Genomic DNA, 25021 nt, shown 5'->3' with positions numbered 1-25021 from the left:
TAATTAAATAAAATTGTGGGGGGGTTGCAAAGTTTTATGGAGAAAAATATGGCTTGAAATTTTTCAAGTTTCTTTAAGTTAAAGTTCTTAAAATATAATAAAGAATCACAATTAAATCATGCTGGAATACACATAAGAATTTAACTAAAAGACCCACACAAGTTATATCACTCTTACTGGTTGAACCCCTAACCACTAACAACTTCCTTCTGCAAATGCCGCTATTTCGTTAGAACACATTTTTGCTAAACTGATCAATGGCAAATTGCTCTTTTTGTATAGTTATATCAGGTTGGATGAGAAAAACTCTGAAGGACAACTCACATAATTGATTAGAAGAAAGTTTTGTTTTTTTCAAAATTCACTTACACAGTATCTCCTATCTTTTCACCATAATGTAAGATACAAATAGACGTAAAAGTAATGGAAATGGATACAAATTTAGTGTCATTCCCAGTCCTAGGGGTAAGAAAATTGTTTTAATCGTGCTGCACTATTTATTATGTATCTTCCATCATGGAGAGAAGTATTTCTGAAAGAAAAAGGTCATGGGGTGAACTGCAGCTGGAGCTAGACTGGAAAGAATATTCCTACTAACAGCTGGTTTTAATGTCATCACCCAGAACAATACATACAACAATACACTGTGTTACAGAAAGAATACATCCTGCTCTGGAGCCACAACATTTGAAATTGTCTTTTTGAAGACTTTCTGCTTTCTGATACAATAAAGCAGCTGGGTATGGAAATATTATTTCATATGGGTTCTTCCAAAACTGAGGTATTTTAATGCATATCAGGAAAAAGAAAGGTAAAGACTAATTTGATATCCTGTTGCAGCAGCAAATTATTCTGAAATTAGGTGCTATTAAACATTTGCTGCATCTACATTTGTGGATTGGCAATAGAAACCCTTTCCCACCCTATTTGGATAAATAGCGAAATCCTAAATCTCTTGCACATTTCAAGTTTTCCTTTGAGGTGGCATAAAAAGAAAATGGTATAAAAAGAACAAAAATCAAGTCTCTGTAAAGTAAGAGAATAAAAATTTTTTGGCAGCAAGGTATATGTTGCCATCAGGACTAGCAGATGAGAAAGGGAGACAGAAGTGGAGAAAATGGAAGCAAATGAGTGGTTTTTATTTAGCTTCAAATAGAACAGGAGGAAATTTTTAAAATGCAACACTGATTACCTTCACTAGAAATGTTTTTCTATTTTTTAATCATTTATTACACTGAATAAAGCAAATAAATCTGTTCATTATGTACAAAATTGGTTTATTTTTGAAATTGCTTAATATTTTCACAAATATTTTGACTTGAACAAAGTTTAGCAAGCTATGCCAAGATGTGTGCTTTCCAAATGTACCAAAGTTAATAGGGAAATTTATTAAAAAGGCATAATACATATAATTCTCATTAAAAAGAGTTCCCAGTGCAACACAGTTAAACGTATTAAAGTATTAAATACAATCTCTTAATTATTTTCACAAAACTACAACATTTAAGTTGTTTTTTACTGGAAAAGTAAAGACAGTAGAAATAGGAGTATTTTTTTTAAAATAATAAAATCTAATATTTCAGATCTGATTCAGGCTAATGCTGAAATTATTGGTGTGGCTATTCAGTTGATTGTATGATAGATGATAAAATTATATTCCAATTTTGACACAGTCAGTCACCAAAATAAATTCTCCTAAAGGCTGCCGGTCAGAACCAGAAAAACTTTTTTAGTTTGTTTGGTGGTGAGTAAAGAGAAGAGTTACTGCATGGGGTGTCTGGCTTGGAGCTGGGGTGCACACAGGATGTACCCAGCAATGAACAGAATTCTTATGTTCTGTGATACAGATATAGTCACTCATATTATAGTCTGATACTTAGGGTTCTCAGCTTGATCTTCCACATCCCTTATATGGGACTTAGAAATACAAGGGACTGCCCAAGTCATCAAATCTAATAGCTAAATCAAAGGTAACCACATAACAAAACTGTGCTACACATCTACTCACCATCTACAACAAGTCACAAACCATTCCCTAATAAACTGTGTTAAACTTGCCACCTTCAATACAAAAATATTTAAAAAGTTGGCAAAACTACACAAGAAGCAGGAGCAGGAGAGATCAAGAGCATTGGTGGTGCTGACAATGTCTAGAGCACCCTAAGATATGTATATTGCTGTGTCTAACAATTAAACATTCAGAGCTGAGCAGCTTTATCATACGAAATTGAGAGATCAAAGAGTGGAGAAATTAATCTTCCACAAAAGATAGAGAGCTCTTTGTGTGATTCAACAAGTATCTATATTGTATTTCCAGTGTTTCTGAAAACAACTTTAGCTTTTTTTACAGTGCTTGAACTGCATTGCATTATAGACATAACTCAAGTGAAGCACTAGCTCCTGAGCACTGGATCTCTCAAGCTATGAGACTCAATTTCATCTTAATGCAAAATAGCACAATATGCAGTCTTGAATATAACAGGATAAAAACTATGAGCTGAAGACAACTGGTTCTTCTCAGCTTCTAAAACGGAGTAAGAGTCAAACCAAAAAGCTTTGTAGAAAATTCAGTGTAAGGTTTGCAGAAAATGCATCAGGAGATAATATTACTAAATGCCTATTAAGATCCCTGTGCAGTGCTATACCAGTTTCAAGCTTATATTCCTCTAGAATGTACCAGATGTATGTAAACTTTAAACAAACCAATAGTCAGATGAAGTTTTACTATTACTCCTACTATTAGCAATTTGGTGAATTTTACAGTATTATTTCCCATTTATCTATTAACTTACTGCCACTTACAAAAGGCACTATCATTTACATCTGCTCAATTATCAAACAATCCCATCAGCGCTCTGAGGTGTAGTATTACTTACTAGAATGGAATATGTTCTATGTGGTCTATATATATTCCAGTCCTAACTCAAAAGTACTACAAAGGAGGTTGCAATAGTCATTTAACAAAGAAAAACTCAAATCCTGCTAAATAATATTTTCATGTGGGCTTTAAAATGCAAAACAGCCAAAAATAATTATGTTCCTTTGAATCATTGTTTTGATTTGAAAAAGGGTTTTTGTCTGACAGCATGCAGTCAAGTGTATAATGAGATCATTCTAGACAGTAATCACACCAGGACGGATGAAACTGAGCGTTGGTCAGAATGCGCACACTTTGATGAGCACTCATTTGCAAAAAATTGACAAAAACTCCTGTGAGGGCTAATTTTTTTCAACTGCATTTTAATGAATAATAATAAAACCCAATGAAACATCAAAAAATTTTTAACACATATCAGGCAGAAGGTTTTTCTCCCAGTTTGTAGCGAAAATGGAAGCTAGTCCTTCAAAAAACGAAATTACTTTAATGCAAACATATTGACTGGAACATAGTGGATGGGTGGAGACGTGCACGTATTCTGATAATTAACTGATCCCATGGTATCAGCCATCCCCATGTGCTTTAACTTCAAATATGACAGTGTATTTTTAAGAATAACATTTCATTCTTCAGGATATTATCAGAGATGCTATCCAGGGGAGAATATGATGAGGAGCAATTATCCTAATTATATACTAAAAACCTTTTAGAGGGATGATAAGGTTTTAAAGGAAAGTACATTAGAGCTGCAGTATGTAAGAATTGACACGACTTGTGCAACCTCAATTCAGCACATGCATTCTGAGGAAGCCTTTATGATTAAAATGCTGTTTCTCCACACGACCTCTGCTGCATCAAGGTCATAAAAATGTGGGGGAAATGGACAATGGAACAAACAAAATTATGGCACATTACCCTAGAAATGTGGCAGGGGCAATATTATTACAAACCGAGAGATGGAAAATATTTTCCCTAAATGTCAAACAGAAATTCACACGAAAATATTCAGAAGGAATGTTAAATGAGAGTTACTAAAGCTACAAAGTTTTAATCAACATATCTAATATGTATCCAAGAATTCAAAAAAGATGTGACAAGAATTCATCTCAATAAATGGTGCTGTTTCCTAATAGCACCTGGCATATTGATAAGATTTAGGAAGACTAAAAGGAAGCTAATGGGGTAACCTTGGTCATTATGGGCTTTCAGCCTGAGACCAGGAATAATGGAATTGCTGATACAGATCACCATTAATAATAAATGGAAGGTACATAAGTCATGCAAATTTGAATCGCTTCAGAAAAACTGGATCTTACTATTTAACCTGTGTTTTTAAAATAAAATGTTAAGTTTGTTGAATAGAGGTAAACACTACAAGTACATTTGGATTAAAAAAAATTTATTCAAATGGTCTGTGTTTGCAGTGGAGGAAATTAAAATTTTTTGAATATTGAATTGTTTCAGATACATGTGCATGAGAAGAGTGCACTACCCAAAAGGAAAAAGGTAACAGTTTAACCATCTTTATCCTGCATATCCATTATGGGTAAAAGGAGTGTCAAAAAGCCTACATAAACCTCATTCCTTTAATGCCCTTTGTCAGGATTCTGAAAGCTGCCAGTTAAATGGGCAAGAGTCAGCCAAGAAAGCACTCTAGAAACAGCAATCACTGAATACTTCTGTCTGTTCCACTGTCTACTTCTCAGTTTGTGACACTGAAGTTTTATTTTAGCCCTGCAGGAAAAATTCTAATTTTGTCAAAAGTCAAGTTAAGTGAAAGAAAAAAAAAACAAAACCAAAACCAACCAAAAAAACCCATAGAACTTTTTTTATTTCCAATACAGCAAAGAACTAATTTTTAAAATAGTTATTTGGGGTTAGAGTCTACCACTCATGCCATGACAAAATTGGAGGATTTCAATTTTCTAGCTATTAATTTGAGAATTTTATGATAATAGAGGTTTGTCCAAATACAAAATTTCCCTGTTTAAAATAGAATAACTAGGGGAACCTCTGTTAGAGGAACCTATGGTTTTATCTCATGCTGCCTAGGAGTGCTTAGTAGGGAAAGCCAGTGGATGAACTCCTACTGAAACTTTTTATCATTTATTTTCCCTCATCTCTTTATTTGCTCTGTTAATACATTTATAATTAGAATAAAATCCTAATGAAAATGGTGCTTATTTTGCACAAGTCAATTTTTTTCCTCTCCCTTTCTAACTGCTAACAAAAAATCCTGATTCCCACATTGTAAAGGAAATTGAAACAATAAAGCATGGATATGTTTTCTTCTTTAAACATTAGGGAGGGAATACAGGGACTGTGGGTATATCTACTGACAGCAGGCTACAGACATGTCAGGAAAGAACATGGGACAGTATCTATGCACATAAAGTGAATACAGACCACCAGAGCTTGTTTCTTGGGTAATATGAGAAACCTGCCATACCTGGACAACCTAGGAACTAACTTCACTGTGGAAAGAACTTTCAGACTGTCTCACCTCCTGAACACTACCCAAATATAGCTAGAGTGGGCCACAGCTTTAACATGTTGTCACAATGTGGTTAGAAGGAGGTAATTAACAGGGCAGAAATCAGGGTTACACACCCCACTGACACATCTACAGCCACTTCCAACTACAACAGTGTAGCAGATAATTTAAGAGGCATCTTCTCCTGATTTCAGACAAAATCAAAAGGGAAATATGTGAGAATATTTCCCTGATAGGACCTCATTTTTCATTTCATAATACAAGAGACAATTTTCCAAGTCCCATATTGATCCTTAATTGACTAATTCATAATTTTAATGAAAAACCTTCTTTTGGAAGATAATTTATACAATGAAAATCTAACCAAACTGAAATCATTGGCAAAACATTTGTTAACATCAAGGATGTTAGGAATACATGTCAGCCTCTGAGATTCAGATCACTTGAAGACCTACTCATCAACACCAGGAGATATACATCACCAGTCTCCAAAACAGCAGAGGACCACGGGTGAACTGTGCTCCTGTAGGAGACACAGTATTTTAAAATATCAGTAGAAAGCATCCTAATTAAATACTATCATACAAAAAATAAGTATGAAAATAATGTTATGATGAGACAAAATCCCTAGGCTTCTCATATTTTGGGGATTTGTACTTTGAGAAAATAAAAAAAAAAAAACCTACAAAATTCCAGAAAATACTTTAAAAATTAAAAGAAATTATAAAATTGTAATTTCTGTAATAGAAACAGCTACAGCAGCAAATACTCTAGGCATAAATTTTGGGAATATTTTCTGGTTTTGAAGGGTGTTTAAAAAAGTACTAGCTGTACTGAAGGAAAAACCCAGCAAAATGCAAGATAGAAGAGTAATTGTATATTTCACTCTTCCATCTCTTTCTCTCTTGATTTTCATTAAAATGTCACATGAAATTAAAAATATTAGCTGTAAACATATATCAGTGTATTAGACAAAATTGCTTCTGATAAGTGTGCACTATATCCTGTGGCAGTTGGAATGACAAATACAAAATGTGTCATCACTGAAAGTCAGGAGAAGGGTACTTTGGTTTCTGGTAAAGTGTTCCGGCAAAGATGTGTATCTTGAAACTCTGAATGTGAGCCTTACAACACTGTAAATTAACCTGTTAAAACAAGTAAATTCATCCATTCTGTACCAAATTATCTCCATTTGGCTCAAACATAGGTTAAAGAAAGAAAAAAGAATAGGAGAGAAAGAAAAATATTTAGGTCTTGACACTAAATTTCACTAGTACTAAGTTATTGTCTAAAAAATCAGCTGAAAAAATTTGATACTTCTCAATTTTTACTTTGAAGTAAATTTTACTAAAAAGAACATAAACAGCAAAATCAAACTATTTTCATTTAGACTAAATATAACATTTAATTGGAAAAAAGATATATGTTCTCCAGTTCAACCACTTCAGTTGGTATAAATATTATAACCCAGATTTTTTTTCTGAAACTTTGTTGAAGAGCTCCAATTTATTCCAAGACAGAATGTTAGGATATCTCTGTCTTGACTGGAGTTGGCCATGAATACACTGAAGTTGGAAATAAGAAGCCTCTTAATCACTAGCACAGAAATTAGTGATTCTAATACAGACTTCTATGAGGAGTAACAGGCACAAAACCCAGATATTCTGAAGATCTTGAAAGGAGCTACACAAAGGCTAGAACCTAACTTTTCTCCCTTTAAGGGGTGTATTGGCATCGTCCCAGGGCACTGTGAGACTCTCTTGCTCATTCTCTCGATGGCCTATGATACCCTTTCTGTGCTAAATGTGAAGAGGGATTATATTGTGCAAAACACCCTGAGAAATCAGAAACTTTAGTTAACAAATGCTTGCTGCCTAAGAATTGTTCAGCTATTAGGTTGTTATGGAAACACAACCCTCTTTTGTCAGTGAACCAACTCCACCAAAGGGATGCAGGGCTCGCGTTACAATACACACCTATGCCTGTGTTCTGTAATGACAACCTCTGAGTGGCTCTTCACTTCTCACTCAACTTACAGACCAATTAAACTCTTTGGAGATAATGTCCCCTTGAGCAATAGACAAAACAATAAGGGACATGTGATTAGCACTCATATATCATCACAGAATCATGAACTACTCTGATAATAATTCCTTGGAAGAGGTCCACAAAATCATCAAAATCCATCTCCTGGCCCTGCACAGGACAACCCCAAGAATCACATCATGTGCCTGAGTGTTGTTCAAGCACTGTGATGTCAAGTCAGGTCCTGAAACACTAGTAAGTTTTAATGGCTCTGACAAGCATTCCAAGGCTCTCCATTCACATCTCTGCTGCTTAGAAAATTCAGCACTGATGGCAGGTAGGTAGTAATGATTTTGAATATGCACCAGAATATCAAAAGCCTTCATGGACAGTCAGTTGTTTCAGAAACATTTGTGTGAAATTAGGCTAAATTTCATAAAGTATTTTCAGCTGGTTCTAGACCAGCTGTTACACTGCCTCCTTTATTATATTCTTCCCTCTACACAACTAAGATGATTTTTCTTGATCATTAAATACTATTTCTTGAAAGCATTTAATCCGGGGGAGTTAGACGGTGGGTCACGTGTTTAAGTGCACTATATCCTGCTATCTCTGGTTTAAAAAACATACATATATGAAATACAGCTCTATTAGCAGTCCTTCTGCTTGAAGCAATTCATGTGAGTGGCTTTCAGAAAGGTTTGTGCGTGACCCTTCAGATCAATTAGAGTTTCAAGGTGATGAAGCATTGATGACTAAAGCTACATTCTTGAATTTCCATTCATCCAGACAATTTTTTATATCTGGCAGTGTGATGGTTCCTTCTTGTGGCCACTTTTCACTGCTTTGCTTATAGCTAGAAAATAACTACACAAAAGTGAAGGTATTAAATCATCAAGTTAGAAAATATGTGTTTGGGATCTTAGTCTCAGTCTGGTAAACTGAAGTGGGCAAATATTCAGGATTACTGAAGTCAAACAGAAACTGATGATCTGACAAATAGATCATCTTCTTTACTTACCAAGCCAAGTTTTAGATGATTTTGGAAACTAAGTAAAAGACATATTTTAATGCTGATAAAAATGTTCTCACAGGTAGGCTATTTTTCAATTCAGGTTTCTGGAGAATAGTCTTTTAGATATCTGTGTGAGACTGCTGACACAGTGTTATACAGCTGAGGCAATCTGACACACCGACTACAATTTTTCACGTTCATTTTCATTGTAATGACAGGAGAGGTATGCCAGGCTGAGAAAGCAAAAGAAAAACCCTAAGAACTGACCAGCTTGGGGACAGTTTGACATATTGTATTAATTCAATGTCAACTATTTTTGTATTAATTTCCCTGTTGTGATTATAAGGCTCTAAGTAGAAGGTATGAATAATTACAGATTTATTAACTGCCTGGTCCTCCTTACAAGTCACTGACATTTAAGCACAAATCAAAGTAATTTTTTTAGATAACAAAAACATCCTGACTGACAACAGCAAGATTGCTTCAAAGTACACTTACCTGTGAGAAAGATCAGAATAGCTGCTATCACTTTCTTTATGTTTCAGCTCCTTGTCTTATGCTTGCCTGCCTGCTATAGGCTACTGGCAACACATAACATATCTAAGGACAATTTTTATCCCTGATAGAATCCATATCTTTGATATAACTGGGTAGAGTAGTTGTACAAGAGCTGTCTTCAAAATTACTGGCTTGGGAATTGCTGGCTTGGGAATTGAGAGGTCAGCATAAGTGAAGCCCCATACTATTTGACTTATTTCTCAGCTGGATTGTGCAGCCAACCCTGAGTTCTGCTTTGCCACAGCTCACCTGTTTTCAGAGTTGAAGATGGCTCACTAAGGCATCCCTGACCTGCAGCCACAGTGAAGTAATATAACGAAACACAATAGGTTCTTGAACTAGAATTCTCTTATCCAATGGTGATTCTCATGAAGTTTACATAGAAAAATGTCTCTTGTCATTGAGATGTTTTATTAAAACCTTTATTAATATGCATAGATAAATCAAATTTCGAAAGAAGGGTGGTTGCTTTTTTCTTCCACAAGTTTGTTTGGGAGTAACAAACAGAAACAGAGCTTGAAAAGTCCTCTCTAATTCCTGATGATACTCAAGGAGACCTAAAAATAGTTAAAATACTACTCGCCATCACTCACTATTATTGAAAATGTAACATGTAAACTTCCACCTGGTGTGCAATTCATAGGTAGAATTTCATTTATCATTTCTGCAGTAGAAATGACAAAAGCAGACTCAAAGAGATATAATCTTCCTACTGGGTAGAAACTGTATGTAACTACAACTGAAAAAAAAATAGCATTTATTCTGTAAAGTAGCTCAGATTTAATTCAATATTTCTCCTAAATAAAATGAATGACACTATGAGGTGCAAGGATGGACTGTGGTACAGAATGTCTAAGCTGCTAAGAGTACAAGTCTATAAGGGTCTTTAACATCAGAATCCCAAAAGCAGCCTGGTGGTACACCTAAATCAGTATTCTGGACTCCATATAAGTGACCAAAACCTCACTAGCTAAATAAATGTCTTTTGAACTTCATTTATACATTTCTGAGAGGATGTATTGCTTTAGTTCATGATATTTCATTACATCCCTAAAAGCCAAAGGACAATACCAATGCATGGCTTATGAACTCATAAAATTTAATGACTACTGCTCAAGATTAAATATGTCACATGAATTCTTTTTTTAATAGAAGTGTAAAAATTAAAATGAGTAGCAGAAATATCTACTTTAGGTAGATATTTAAGTTTAAGGCATAAGGATATTGTCCTGGTATAGGACAGTACAATATTCAACAGGACAATATCCAACAGAATAATCAGTCAGACTGATTACTGAATCCATCCTTTTATATTCATTTTATGAGATGGATCAATGAAATTTTACCCCCAAATTTATATTTTACTTAATGGAATAAAATGGTCTCAAAGGCTGTAATATTTCATATTATTTCTATCATGTCTTAACTATTAGTTTAAAGGTAGAAGCGCTGAGAGATGCTTATACACTCTGCCAAACTTGTCCTATCAATCTATCACAGGAACAAGGAACAGTTTAACTTGGACGGAGACACACAAGCAATCTTTTTTACTCTTAAGTCTGTCCTAATTAGAAGCAACTGCTGAAACTGTGAGCATAAACCAATAAATGCAACTATTCCTCTTCCTATATAAACCTAATTTCTTGCAAACAGATATAAAACTCACACAACATAGGATTTCAGAAGTAGAGGTAACCAACTTTATGACTACTTTTATTTGCTTTCTATTCAGTTTTTCTCCCTGAAAACTAACAAGCCCTTACTATTTTTTGCAAGAGATCTCATCCTCTGTGATTCCTTACCAGTTCAACAATAAATTTCAGAACTACAGAGAAGTCTGGTTTTTCTCCCCAGAGCCCTGCATATCACATAATAAAGAAATTTGAAACAGTATTCCCAAAGTTGTCATGTCTCAGTGACACAAAAACTGAGGGAAATTCAGGAAAAAAAACATGCAAAATTAGATATTTCTTTTAAATAAATTATCTATAATCATATGTAACTTATTCAAGCAATAAATCTATATGATCTAAAAGTGGCAGGGTGACTTCACATACAATTAGGCCTAGAGTTAAATTCCTTATAACTGAGAGTGACATGATTTATTTCATTTGGTCCATTTGTAGTATAAGGTAAGAGCCAACACAATTCCAGATAAGGCTTTCAAGCCAGGCCAGTTAAATAACTTCTACATTTATAGCTTAAAATGAAACCACATTTTTCGATACAGGCAAATGTTCTTCCCAATAAAATGCCAAGGGGAAAATATCATAGTGGTATATGGAAAACTAAGAGAGAAGTAATTACAGTACATTTGTATTGTCAACTTACTGATCTTGTTAGATCTTCTAAGTATCATGCATACCCTCATGAATGTCCTACACCTTCTGTGGTTATACTCTAGGCCTCTGATCTACACTGTTTTAAAATTTACACAAAACATACTTCCAGATTAAGACATAGAAATGTCCTTTATAGGATCTGTGTTTCACTCCAACCTTAATGGATTTATTACACCTCAATAAAATGCTTGTGTTCAGTGGACAGAGCAGTTCCAAAGCCTGGTATTTTAACTAGTGAAAACTCCATCTTTTAAAAAAAATGCTAATTACAATGGGAAGCTATGTTGTTGAGCCCCATTACTAAGAAGGCAGGTAATTAACTCCCCCTTACAATTTACTGGATATATGTATGGCAGTCTTTCCACTGCAATACATATGTTTGTGGTAATTATGCGAGTAGAAGTGTCAAAAGCAAAGATGGTTTGTTATTTTCTTCCTCTACTGAAAAACAACCCACAATATTGTCCTGCACAGACTAATTTATTTTAGATTATCAGAGCCAAAATCATCGGAGTCATGCTGAAGTTCAAGTCAGATTCTACCCCATTCTGTGCAGCTATGCCATAAAGATGCTTTGTTTATAACCACCTTTTAGACTGCTGCTTATAATGCAGCTTCTACCAAGTCTTCCTTAGCCCAAATTTAATAGAAAGTTTGGAATTACAATCCACTCCACCTTACCTTGCAAACTCTAAAGCTGTATCTTGCTATCTGGCCCTCATATACTATGCCTGATATAGCTCTGGCACTCTTTCAGTATTAGTTCAGCTGTGAAATCAAGAAGGTTCTTCCCCTTACACAAACCAGATCAGTAACATGATGTTAGTCAACAGCCATCTGTCATCCTCGCATATTACCCAAATCATGACTCCTAATCAAGATCTCACAGGTCAGAAAGTCAATTGCCTGTTTCAAATAAGTCTCTGCTGCTGAGAACTGTCATTTGTCAAAGCAGACTCAGTCCAATTACTTAGAGCAAAATGACTATATTCTGAAATTCCTGTACCAGGTGGTGACTAATGAAGAGTTCAAACAAGGGTAATGGAAGAGATCACATAATTTTGGAGAACATAAACAGAATTCTTACAGATAATATCATACTTACAGATAATATCCGATTTAGCATAATTCTATCAGTTTTTAACTATTTTAACTCGCTGTTGTTCAAACCTATATATAACACAAACAACAGACTGTCAAACTGTCATTTAATATTTCTCTTAATTCTCATTCACTATTTAATTTTTAAAAATGGATCAGATATTCTTTCACATCAAATGAAAATGCAGATTACTTTAAATTTTGAAGTAGCTCCATAATGTTGTTGCTAAGCAGTACTTTGGAAAAAAAGAAACAGGTTGGCTAAAGGATTACTGCAAAAGGCTCGTCTACAAGAAACTGAAAATCTGGCTTTTCACAACCTTGTATTTATCTAGGAAAGTATATAAACATCTGCTTTGTTTTAATTTCTACAACATTTTGCTATTAATCTTTATTCTGATGTGAAGCACTTATGGAAGCTAATGGATATACCTAACTAAAATCATACTGTGATAAACAGAGTACTGCATGCTTAAAAATAGAAACCTATATATTCTATAGATTAACACTTACACCAATGACTGTGTAAAGGATTATTTGATTTACCTGGTCTTGAGGAAGGAACTCTTGCTATCTCTAGAGAACAAGGCTTTTTGGTGACTGCTATGTCTATCGAATCACAAAGACTGCTGTTATTTTCTGAAGGAACTGCATCCAGAGGTACAGAGGGTACTGCTTCCAATGCATAACCTCTCTTCTTTGAATAAGATTCCTGAAATGCAAAAATTAAGTAGGTAAGAGAGATATTACTCAGATGACACAGTAAAAGAACCAGGCTCAATAAATCTGGCTAGCAGGGTTTTGAATTCAGGAAATTAAATAGCACATTCTGCTTAAATCCAAACTGCAACAGACCAGAATATGCTTCTTATTTCTTTAAATTTTTGTATAATACTGTTCTTGTTCAGTTTACAGAAGAACTTGATTCACCAAACTTGTATTTAATGAAAACTGGATTACTGCTTTCGCCACACCTGTTTTGCTAGGTTGTAATTCAGGGGATGTCTCATTTTCTTTTTTAATTGTATCTCATGACAGCAACAATTACATTAACCACTACAATTACGTTCTCTTCAGGGATGGTTTTACAAAATGTTTATATTACATCTAAGAAAACTAAAAATATGCCTTCTACATATGGATGGCAGGATCCCTGGCTGTGAATGAAGATGAATTACTGCTCTACATTTGAGCAAAATAATGACAAAAGGTCCCATGACAGTGATACATACAGCAAATTCCACTGATTAGCAAATGTTGAGGGAGGGGAAAAAAGGAATTAGAAGTTTTGCTAGGACAGTAATGCAATCAAGCAGCCTGTTTCTAGTTTTGAACATGAATAAGAAGATAATATCCAGTTTCAGCAGTATTTTGCCAGAGATTTATATTTTTTTTAATCCCAGCAGAAAGCAATTTCATGGGCAAAGACATATTTCCACATCTTTCTTACACTGGACATATGATGTCTCTGAAAGTCAAGCATCAGACATAAATCACATATGATATAATAAAAGGCAAAGGGCAAGAAAGCACCCTGACAGTTAGATATTATCATAGCCCTACTCAGAAAATGATTGAAGAATGCAACGTCTAAAACAAAATGTGGAATAACAATTTCTTCACCAAGAACTGGTATTACCTAAGGGAAGCTATGGCTGTAGGAAACAGCGCCTTTTCAGATAAATGATTTATACTGTTAGGAAATAATTACATGACTCAACTGTTCAGGGTTTTTTTGTTGTACTTTTTTTTCCCTGGTCATTGTGCTCATTTGATCTTTATGAGAGTTCATAGTTATGAGAGTTCATAGCAATAATTCAAGGTCTCTTGAAGGACAGGGTTACGATGGCACCAAGAGCAGCTTCACTTCAAAATTTTTCATGACTTTAGTAGAGACAGATTTAAATCCCAGGTTAAACTAACAAAGAACTTGAAAATGAAAACTGGGAACAGTGATCAGGGGAAAAAAAATTATGCAAATAAAATAAAAAGAATAATACGGTGCATTTATAATTTAAAGAAAAATTGAATGTACTAGCAAACAATACAAACTAGGTGGTCAGCATTCAAAAAATATATCTAAAAGATGAATGTGATTGCATCCCTATCTGATTCTCCTTTTACAGTTTCTATCCAGTCAGACTATGAGCTCTCAGTAATTTCACAGATATAAACTAATAATAACTAGCTTCAGGTAGTGGACATAATAAGGATTATTTTGCAAGTAGGTCTCCTGCAGCTCCAAAAGTAACTTTATTAACTTCAGCCATTTCATTCCTTAAATGTCATTAACTGAAAACTATGCAGATGCATCAAAGCAGCTGAAGTGCAACTGCAGGACAGCAGAAGGAATCCTTCCAACCTTGAAAAAAATGTTTTACCCATCCATTTAAGCCTGCTGTAAAAAGGCAGAGGCAAAAATTTATTTACAAAAGCAATGACTAAAACAGGAGACTTCAATTTAATCCTTGTACTCTTCTAGAAACATGCATTTAAGTCAGAATGCCAAAAACCTAATTATAGTAAATCTGCCTAGAGAGGCACATGAAGAAATACTGCAGCCTTAAAATTGTCACAAAACACCAAAGTTAAATTCTGTTCAGTGCCTGAATTCAGATACATTTAAAAAATATTAACAATTTATACACAAAACATTACAATAAAGATTGGATCATCCTTTGTGCCACCCAGTATTCTGTCTGTAAAGGCAACCAACAGTGCTGACCTAGAGAACAGTGAAAACAACATGAGATCAGGTCAAGCATGTGATATCTGCTTCTCCTTCTGCAACACTTTGTGGGTCTCACACTCCATAGTCCAAAGGTGCTCACTTTGTTTCACATGTCTACCAATTCAACTTTTTAGAATTACCTTCTCAAGCTGCCTTTAGAGCACATGTCACCTTTCATAGTTCACATGCCCCCCATTTAGTTTTTAGCTATCTCACCAAGTTTGACGTGGCTGTTTTATACTTTAGATGGCAATAAAGGGCTGTTCTTTACTTATCCTCTCCTTGTGATTTCACAGACATATGCACTTCCCATGTACTCTCCTTTAGGGAATGAGAAATACTAACCTACTCACCCAGATGTTCTGGGATTTTGACCCTTCATCCTCTCAGCCTTCAATGATGTGACAGGAATCACCTTTTCTCAGAATTCCTCATTCAAGATGAGGGTTCACCAAGTAGTCATACTGACATAATGATGTTCCTTTTTCTGTATTCTACTCCTTTCCTAATTGCTCTTAACATTCAATTTGATTTTATGACTGTTATTCAACATTCTGTAATTAACGTTGCATGAATATAAATGTCAGAGAAGAATAAATAAAAATGATGGGGCTACTCAGAAAATGGTTTGAATGTAAACTACTGCCAATTAAATTCTTCCTAAATATCTCTCTAATAAATAAAATATAATAATAGTATGTCCAGCAGAAGTTAAATGAGTTAGAGCCAAAAAAGAATTGTTAATACTTTAGAAAGCCTTGAATTCTATCAACCATTAAGTGAAGATGATAAACCTCGTTAAAAAGTACATATGTAGCAAAAAGAAAAAAGAAAAAATTCTCATTGCTTGAGAGAAGCATTGTATAGTCTTGTGGTTGCTGTAAAGTGTTCTGCATATTGCTGGTACTGAGCATTTCTAGAAATTTCTAAGATTTAAAGTAATTCACCAACTTCAACTTAAGTGTTAGCAGATGTTGTAAGATTGTCTGTAAGTATCAGCATGAAGCCATGTGATTTTGTTTTTTTCTATGATTGAAAGCTCTTGACCAACTGCAATAAGAAGTAACTACAGTAATTCTACATGTCCAAGTTACTATCAACGGCATAATAAAACCTCCTAAAATACTTTTCATCTTTAGTCCTGAAATCAAATGTAATTTTTGCTTTAAAAATAGAGATTATTCAATCTCAAATTTCTATTAACCATTCCAGATTGCTGAACATGAGGCATATAACTGACCACCACCATCAAGACAGAATTTGTCCTTATTTGAAATTATAACTTCATAACAATAATGTGTTGGTCTGGTAGTACATTAAAAGAAGTATTCTTTGTGGAAAGGAAAAAAATACATACACAATAGAAATTAAAAAAAAAAACCAAAACAATATTGAGAGTGAGGGAATAATTTTAGTGGGAAATCACTAGAGAACAGTCACCTATACTGATAAATGTAAATTAGATTTTTTTCTCTTGTAGAAAGAAAGAGTAATGTGACACTGAGGTTGCAGAGCACATGCCAGGGACACACTGTGGCCCTTATTCATAGGCCTGCAGTCAGCTGGGTCTCCTCTGAGCACACATCTGAAGCTATAAATGCTATAATATGCTGTTGAAACCTGAACAGGGGTAAGAGATTGTTAATCAGTGGAAATGGAAATGTTCCTAAAATATCTACTTTTGGCCATTGCAAAGGGTTATACACAATTGTCAAACAATGTGGTATAACATGAGTAAATCTTCAAGAATAACATGATGTTGAGTTAGACCTTTTTCCCACATTTTTGCCAGGTTTCTAGCTTCTCTTGCTTCTTTCTGTATAGTCTTGCCCTCCTTTTCAGAATCAGACTGAATGAAGTATGCTTAAGGGCTGAGATAATAAGCAGCATATGCAAATTTGTGTTCGTATGAGCTATGAATAGAATGATAGAGGCTCAGAAGGCACCTAATCTGAACTGACATTCTGACAAGAAGATAGAATTTGTACTTAATCTGTCAATATCCTTTCCTATAAAAATCAGGTCACTCAAAGCTTTATTACTTCCCTGGACCATGGGACAACACACCGGGGTCACACATGACTCTCAAAGTAGAAATAATCTTGGAAACATAGAAAGGAAGAATGCAATATATCTGCCACCTTTAGAAATATCTTTTTCATTTATATAGATAGTGAAGAACAGCTATTACATTCTGACATACCCCTTGAGATCCACTAGGGTATTGTGATGTCTCCCCTGGCCTGCTGAAGGCCAGAGGACCAGCATCCAGAATCCAGGTGGCTGCTGTTGCATCATAGTATGGCCAGTTCTGCCCAGATGTTCCTCAGAAGGGTACTATGATACTTCATTGATGAAAATCTGGAGTTATTGATCTTATATGCTCCATCAACCCAAAGCTCCTGATTATCCTGAGAGTGAGCAATGAACATTGCATTTATCCCATTTATGTCATAGAATGATAGAACTATGGAATGGTTTGGGTTGGAAGGTACCTTTAAAGGTCAACCCCTTGCTGTGGGGAGGGGTATCTTAAACTAGATCAGGTTGCTCAGAGCTTCTGACCTTGAATGTTTCAGGGGATGGGGCATCTACCTCCCTCCTGGGCAAACTACTCCAGTGTTTCACCATCCTCATTGCAAAAAAAAAATGCATTTTCCTTGCATCTAGTCTGAGTGTATTTGTATCAAACATATTTCTTGACATTTGTAAACAGACTGATGTATAACCTCGTTGGACTTTATACTGAAATACTAATGATAAATAACTGAAGGTTGCTGAGAGGAATCAAGAATACAAGCAAAAAAGAAGTTCTGAGCAGTGACTAAAGATAATTAGAACAGTTTTCTGACATGCAGCAAAGTGGAAAGGGAAATGCTTGAACCTGAACGGCGTTGCACAAGTCTGCCACAATAATGTACTAAGCAAAAACAACTAAAAGTATTTCCTGTCACAATAACCAAAAACCCCAAGTAGATGATGAAATATTTATTTTGACTGCCTTTCCAGTCAAAGATACCAGGAGTATTACTATGATTTATGGCTAGTAAAAATGCATTTATCTATTACTAATAATTTAACCAAAGTTTCATAGTATCGTACAATTAGAATAATTTTTCATGAGTCAAACTATCATGAATGTTCATTGTTATGACAGCTAGAAACACTTGAATGTGTAATTTGTCATAGAACATATAATAAGTTTCATGATATATTATAGAATCTGGAAAATCACCAATAATCTCATTTAAGGGTAATGACACTGGAGGATCTACTCTGGTCTGCACAAAGTATTTCTAGCTTTGATTTTAAAAGAGTATGATCTTTTACCTTTTCACCAAACATCTGAAATTGCGGGTTTGCTGTTGTAGAAATAATACATGTACAGAGTTAACTGAAATAATTATTTCCCTTCAGCACCTGAAGCAGACTTTTTAAGTTTCAGTAAGCCTTACACAGAGTTGAGAAAAACATAAATTTTAAAAAGCATGCTAGAGTTATTGTCCTATTTATTCAGTTAGAAATGTAAATATGATGTTTAGTTTTTCAGAAACCATTCAAAATTTAGACTTGCTTTTTCAAACTTTACGTATGAAAAAAAAAATGAGCATTATTTATATAACACCCCAAATATAGGCTTATTTTCTCTTTTTCCAATGCATATTTTCATATAGCCATGTTTCAGATTTAAAAGTTCATAGTAAAACTCTACAGACATAAATCCCATAAAGCTAAAGGTTCCTACAATGCCTTGCAACACAAAACTCACTAATATAGCCTAAACTATAAATGTGTGAAGACACGGGTAAATTGTGAGCATAATGAATGCAGCGCTAACCTCAGCAGCAGAAACATGTCACTATATTTTATGCAGTGTTTTCATAATTCTAACTGGCAGATATTCAGCATTTCAAATAAAGCTAGATTGTTGTAGTCATGTTACATGCTTTCCCATGCATTCAACACTCAGGCCATTAAAAAGAGCAGATGCTTCCTCTAATAAATAACTCACTGTGACAAAGAATATACTAAAAGTGTACATAATCTGGTTTATGCAAATGTTAATGGTTGTGTGTGGCAATGTAGTATAACAACTGTTTTAATAAATGATTCTTAGTTTAGCTGAAAAAAATACAATTATAAACTAGAAAGGAATTTCCAGTTTAAATATCCTCCCTTTTTTCCCATTGTTTTCATGAAAGATGTAAAAAAAGATCATGTCTTGTTTGAATTTCAAGCCATGGGGAAATGCCTCTTTAAAATAAAGGCTATTTTATTGAAAAAAAAATAAAAATAAAAAATGAGCTGAAACCTAAGCTCCAAGGAAACAACACTGCAAGTATCAAGGAACAATACTGCAAGATGCTTATGCTCTAATGCCTTGGTTTTAAACATGCACACACAGGTCCAATTGAAGCAGCAAATTGAAGACTAATTCCTCACATTATAAGGGCAGAAACCATGGAAAATGTTAGATATTGAGAAACATTACACTGAAGTCACTATTTGACAGCAAATGCAGAAAAGAATTAACACACTACTCTTTGCTAAGCAGCCTCACATTTCTCACATTTTATAGCTTAATTTCTATCAACAACTGTGCCACTAAATGAAAAATGTATGTGCTGCTGTGAAGGGGAGAGAAGAACTGAATGCACTTAAGTAAATCACCAAAATGTGTTGATCCATTATCTATTACAAAAAAACTAAGGCTTTTTTGAAAATATTCTATATCTGCCCATGCATCTTGTTCTGAAGTCAAGTAAATACTCTGAAAAATTTGCACAATAGAAACAAATTAATTGATACTATATACAATAGATGTGATAGAAGAGACAAATATTTGCTATTTCAGGAAAGACAATCTTCAATGTTTAAAAGTTTCTGACACTGAAGAAATAAAAATTTAAGTATGTTCGGTATAAAAGTTATAATTACAAGAGCATGAACTAAGACTGTCTTAGAAGAACTCTCTCCTGCATATGCTCCCACAGTAAAATAAAAAGAACAAGAAAATGTTTTCCAAAATACTAAAGTTACAGAGAGCTGTATTATCAAAATGAAAAAACTTTGTTGTGAATCATACTTTTATTTGTTACATAACTGAAAAGTGAAATACCAAATTAACAGAAAAAGAGTTTGAAATTGTTCTTTGAAGATCCCAGCAGCATGTTAAGTTTGTAAAAGTTAATACTTCCTAATTAAATAGTACCAAATAAACACTGCAGATATTTCAGCAATGTGAAAATTAAGCCTAACTGTAAAAAACAGTTGGAGGGAAAGTAAATTCATGCTGTAAGCTATAAGTGGTGCTTAAAAACAGTAAAACAAATTATTCCATGACAACATGGGAAATATGCACATTAGCAGTAAACACAAGTTAAGAGGACAGCACCTGTATCTCCTATATTCTTAAATAATACAGTAATCTTCTATTTCACACATAGTTTAGAACAGTAGTCCTGAATGGGAACTAATGAACTCTGCTCTTTCCTAGCCAAAATTGTGCCAAAGCCCACTAACCTTCATACATTTGTGTCATACATAACATTCATGGATTTGTATTTTTATGGATACAAAAAGCTCCATTGTTCAGTGCTATCTCCTCATACAGCCTTTATTATTGGCAATTTTATGAGGGCTGATGTGGCCATGGTGAACTTCAGTAGCTATAAATATAAGGACAATACATGAACATAATTACTTAATTCAATACTCGTTACTGAAGGAAAACCATTTTGCTACTAATAATTTATATATATAGATAGATAGATATATAGATATATATAGAGAGATATATATACATATATATATATTATATATAATAATAATGTTACTTCTGTATGGCTTTTTAACAAGTAATCCCACTGTTTTATGTCAAAGCTCTTCTACTTTAATTGTTACTATGATGATATCTGTGGTATGATAATCTACTTATTCATTGCAAATTCTCAGCCCTAGCTATTGTGAAATAGAAACAGAATGTGAAGATCAAATAAAATGTAGTGAATAAAGATCGTAAGGGAATCTAAATCACGGTTTAAATAAAATTTGGACTTAAAAAAATTTCTATAGAGTCACTGCAAGACTCCAGTTTTGAAACAGCTACCACAGAATCATCTGCCTATTTAACAAGAATTAAGGGGTCTTGCCTCAGATTTGCAGTCACAATAGCTGTAAGGAATACTTTTATTACAGGTGTTCTCTGTTAATGCTGTTAATTCCTTCATATACAAACAAACTACTATGTCAGTGTTTCCCAAAACCAAGATGGTAAAAAGTTCTCACCAAAAAACCTGTTTTCCCTAATTATTCTATTGCTCTAAAATCTAATTCAATTATTTTCTTATATTTCATTAAATAATAACTCATCTTCAAAACAGCAATGTAAATTCTAAAAGTTAAAAAACACTCAAGTAATTTGCAAACTCAAACGTTCATATTTTCATGATGAGAACACAGTGTTGGTAAGTAAAAGAAATTTGCTACTTGGAATGCCTGGATGTCACATGAAACCACCTAAAGCCAGACAACAGGAAACCCTTGGTAGTGGGTCACTCTGGGTCAGAAAATTAGACTCAAGCCACTAAAAATCCAAACTGTGGAGTGTGTACAGTTCTTTGATCTTACAGTCCTGATGAGAAATAACTGTGGGAGAAAGATGTTAAGATTGATATCCTGAAGAGGCAGCACAAAAATTGCTCGTGAACCTTACAATAGAATATTATTGCATTCAAAAGAGATTAAAGAAAAGATACACTCAGTCTGTCCACTTTGGAAGCGGGTAGAAAGAAGTGAAGGAAAGTCTGCTTTGTCAGCTGCATACCCTAAGTGCCCTGGTGTTTAATTTGCACACCAATTCTGCTCAGAAACTAGGCATGTCATCAAAAACATCCCTCTACTTCCTATCTCACACTGGTTGGCTCGCAGTGACCCCCTGCTCAACAGTAAATAGCAATCAGTGGAACATCTTCAGAGATGTGGACACCTTATTAATGATGTAAGGAGCAAGAACATCCAGATGGGTTTCTGAAGGAACTTTCTGCTGTCAATATTTATTTTTCACAATGCAAAAACACTAACTCTATAAACCAATCTGAATAAGGGAGAATTTAATCACCTGCCTATATATATATATATTACAACAGTTTACTAAAGAAAGCTTCATATGTATATAGAACTGCTTACCTGTATGTAGTGTCTGCTAATCATAAAAGCTAATTAGGTACAAAACTAGTGGTTTGTAAGTACTTAGACCATTGGCTAAAACATTGTCTGACAGTTATAGATTTAATTTTGCTAAATTCAAAATCAGGTCGATATAATAGGACTGAACATTGCCTAAAGATTTTATTTTATCTCTTCTTCACAGTAGAAAATATTCTGAAACAAAAACTAGGATGCTATAAAATTATAGCACCTCCAAAAATAATATGGTTTGCTTGATACTGTCAATTTATTAATTCACCTCAACATCTTCACACTTACAACTTTTATCTAGAAAAACTGGCAAAATGCCTGGTGGATTATTTGGGTTATCCAAAGATGTATTTACGACATGTTTCTTTTTAAAAAAAGCTATCTCCCCCTTTTACTGAAGGAACAGATACAGCCTCCCTCAACTTCAGTTTCATTTTATTTTACATCCAGTTCACGAGTTCTTCTTAATTGCAGGTTGCTAGTAGTGAAAAAAATCATAACAATCAGTTTGGGGATTTAAGAAACTGTAAATCTTAGACTAGTTCTGAATTTTGGTGAAAATACAAGGTATCTGTTTATAAAGTTCCATTTGTATTGAAAACCCAAGTGGGATTGAGCACATTAATATTTATATTTAATAGATTTGTTGATTCAGGATCTATCTCATTTTAAGACTCTGTATAATGGATACCAGCATTAAAGGTTTTCAGTGAAATGCTGCCACCAGACATGACTTTAAACTCAAGCCATGCAATTCCTTTCACACAGCAAGAGAGGATTCACAGTTAGATACTACAGAGTTGTTGTTTTTAAAAGTCCAGCTGTCAGTAAGGTGTTTTCTTCAGAAAGAAATCAGATCTACAAATTTTACAGACTTTCACGGACTCACTCTACAAAGCCATGATTTTCTGTACTATAACATCTGAATTTAAAAAAAAAAAATCACAGTTCCAATATTAGCATGGTTCTCAGTTATATTTTAATGTCATTAAAAACCAAAACATAACAGAATAGAAAAGAGCATTTTATGCTCAAAAAAGCCCCAAAACATCAAGAGCCTTTAAAGAGCCCTTCACAGAAATACAACCTGACACAAGGCGTGACTGCATGACTAAGCAGTGTAGCAGATACATGGAGTAATCACCATGTCCAGATATCACCACTCAACAGATACCTAACTCCAGATTCCTCAACACCAGCACTTTTGTGTAGAAGTAAACTCGTCCTCCTGGTACTATGGTAGGAACAAATACAATATAGCTATGATGGCTTTTTTCCTCAGGAAATGTTCATACTGAACAGTAGCCCAATTTGGTCAGAAAACCAGGAAGTTCAACATAAATTTTCAGGTTCTAATATACTGCTCTAATATTTCTGTTATGAAGCAGATGAAGATCAAACATGAAGTTTTTAAGACTTGACATGAACCTCCTTCTTGTACAAAACTAATTGTCATGTGCTTTTCCTATCTGGGCAATTCAAATTGATTTTTTTCCGTTCTCCCATAATTTGAGAGGCAGCACTGAAAGCAAAAACATTCCATGAAAGTGTGTCTTCTGATTACCACTAAGCTGCAAACCACAAAAGAACAAAATGTAGTATAGTTATACTATGTAAGATCTTCCCAGATTACCATTGTGACATTTCAGTTAGGTATGTGACAGTGTTCAATTCAACAGTAATTTCTACATGAAATTGAATGCCATTATTAGGAATTAAATTTCATTTTGTAAACCACTACAATCATCAATATTTCAGATTATTTCTGGCATACATCAACAGTTCCAGTACAGTTTGACACCTCTCTCCTCTCTCTCTCCCATCCCATTAATTTTGCTGTTTCATGATCACACCAAGAGACAACACATCCCAGCAGTGATCAGATTTATACAGTGCTGGACAGGGATAACCAAATTTTCAAAACCAATCATTTACAAACTGCAGAGGCAGTTCCTAAATTTTTTAAGAAATAAGCTCATCTGAGGTCCCATAGCCTTACACAGAATTACAGAACATTGGTGTTAGCAATGATATGAAATAGATCTCTGGAAATCATCTAGTCTAAACTTGCAATTGAAACAGAGCTTAACCATGAGGAGCTTGATCAGTCAATTCTGAAAGTGCCCAAGTATAAACAGATTTTAACTTCTCTGGCCATATTACACACCTATGTAGTGGTGTCTAGACTACACAACTAGCGCAGTAAAATTGCATTTGCAACAAGACACGGGCAACTGCAAATTTACACTGGAAATTTAGAAACTACATGTGCAATACATACCATATGCAAGAATAAAATATTCAGCTTCATTCCTTAAAGCACATCAGAAAATGTAGCATAGCACTAAAATAAGCCACTATTTTTTCAATATACTTATTTTTTATCACTGTTCAGCAGGGTATAATCATCACCTGCTGGTTCTTTCTAGGCAGAATACATATTGCACTTTTCACTAGCTGCTTCAGTGTGTGGGTGTGTGTTCCTGAGATTACTAATAAGACTTAAGCTCACTGCAAAAGAGACAACACTGCAAATCAGGAGTTTAACAGAAATATTTTTTATGGGTAGTAGAGCTTTCCATGTTACTCCCATTTAAGTAGACTCATAATTTAACCCACTAAATTAGGAATAAAAAAAAAATGTTTTTCACTGAAGGCTAGAAACTATAGGAAAATA

General features: G+C 34.3%; 1 protein-coding gene across 7 annotated transcripts in view; it reads right to left on the bottom strand.

The window, feature by feature from the left end:
- Positions 1-25021, bottom strand: part of ANKS1B (ankyrin repeat and sterile alpha motif domain containing 1B) — a 412251-nt gene that overhangs the window by 280619 nt on the left and 106611 nt on the right. For all 7 annotated transcript variants that reach the window (XM_086885843.1, XM_086885840.1, XM_086885842.1 and 4 more), the window contains exon 10: positions 12960-13125. In XM_086885843.1, the coding sequence (XP_086741969.1) occupies positions 12960-13125 (166 nt within the window). The remainder of the gene's footprint in view (positions 1-12959; positions 13126-25021) is intronic.

Source organism: Cyanistes caeruleus, chromosome 4 (genome assembly GCF_971803275.1).
Source record: "Cyanistes caeruleus chromosome 4, bCyaCae1.hap1.1, whole genome shotgun sequence".
Taxonomy (NCBI): Eukaryota; Metazoa; Chordata; class Aves; order Passeriformes; family Paridae; genus Cyanistes; species Cyanistes caeruleus.
Note: the sequence above shows the minus strand (reverse complement) of the source record. Positions and strands in the feature narration are given on the sequence as shown.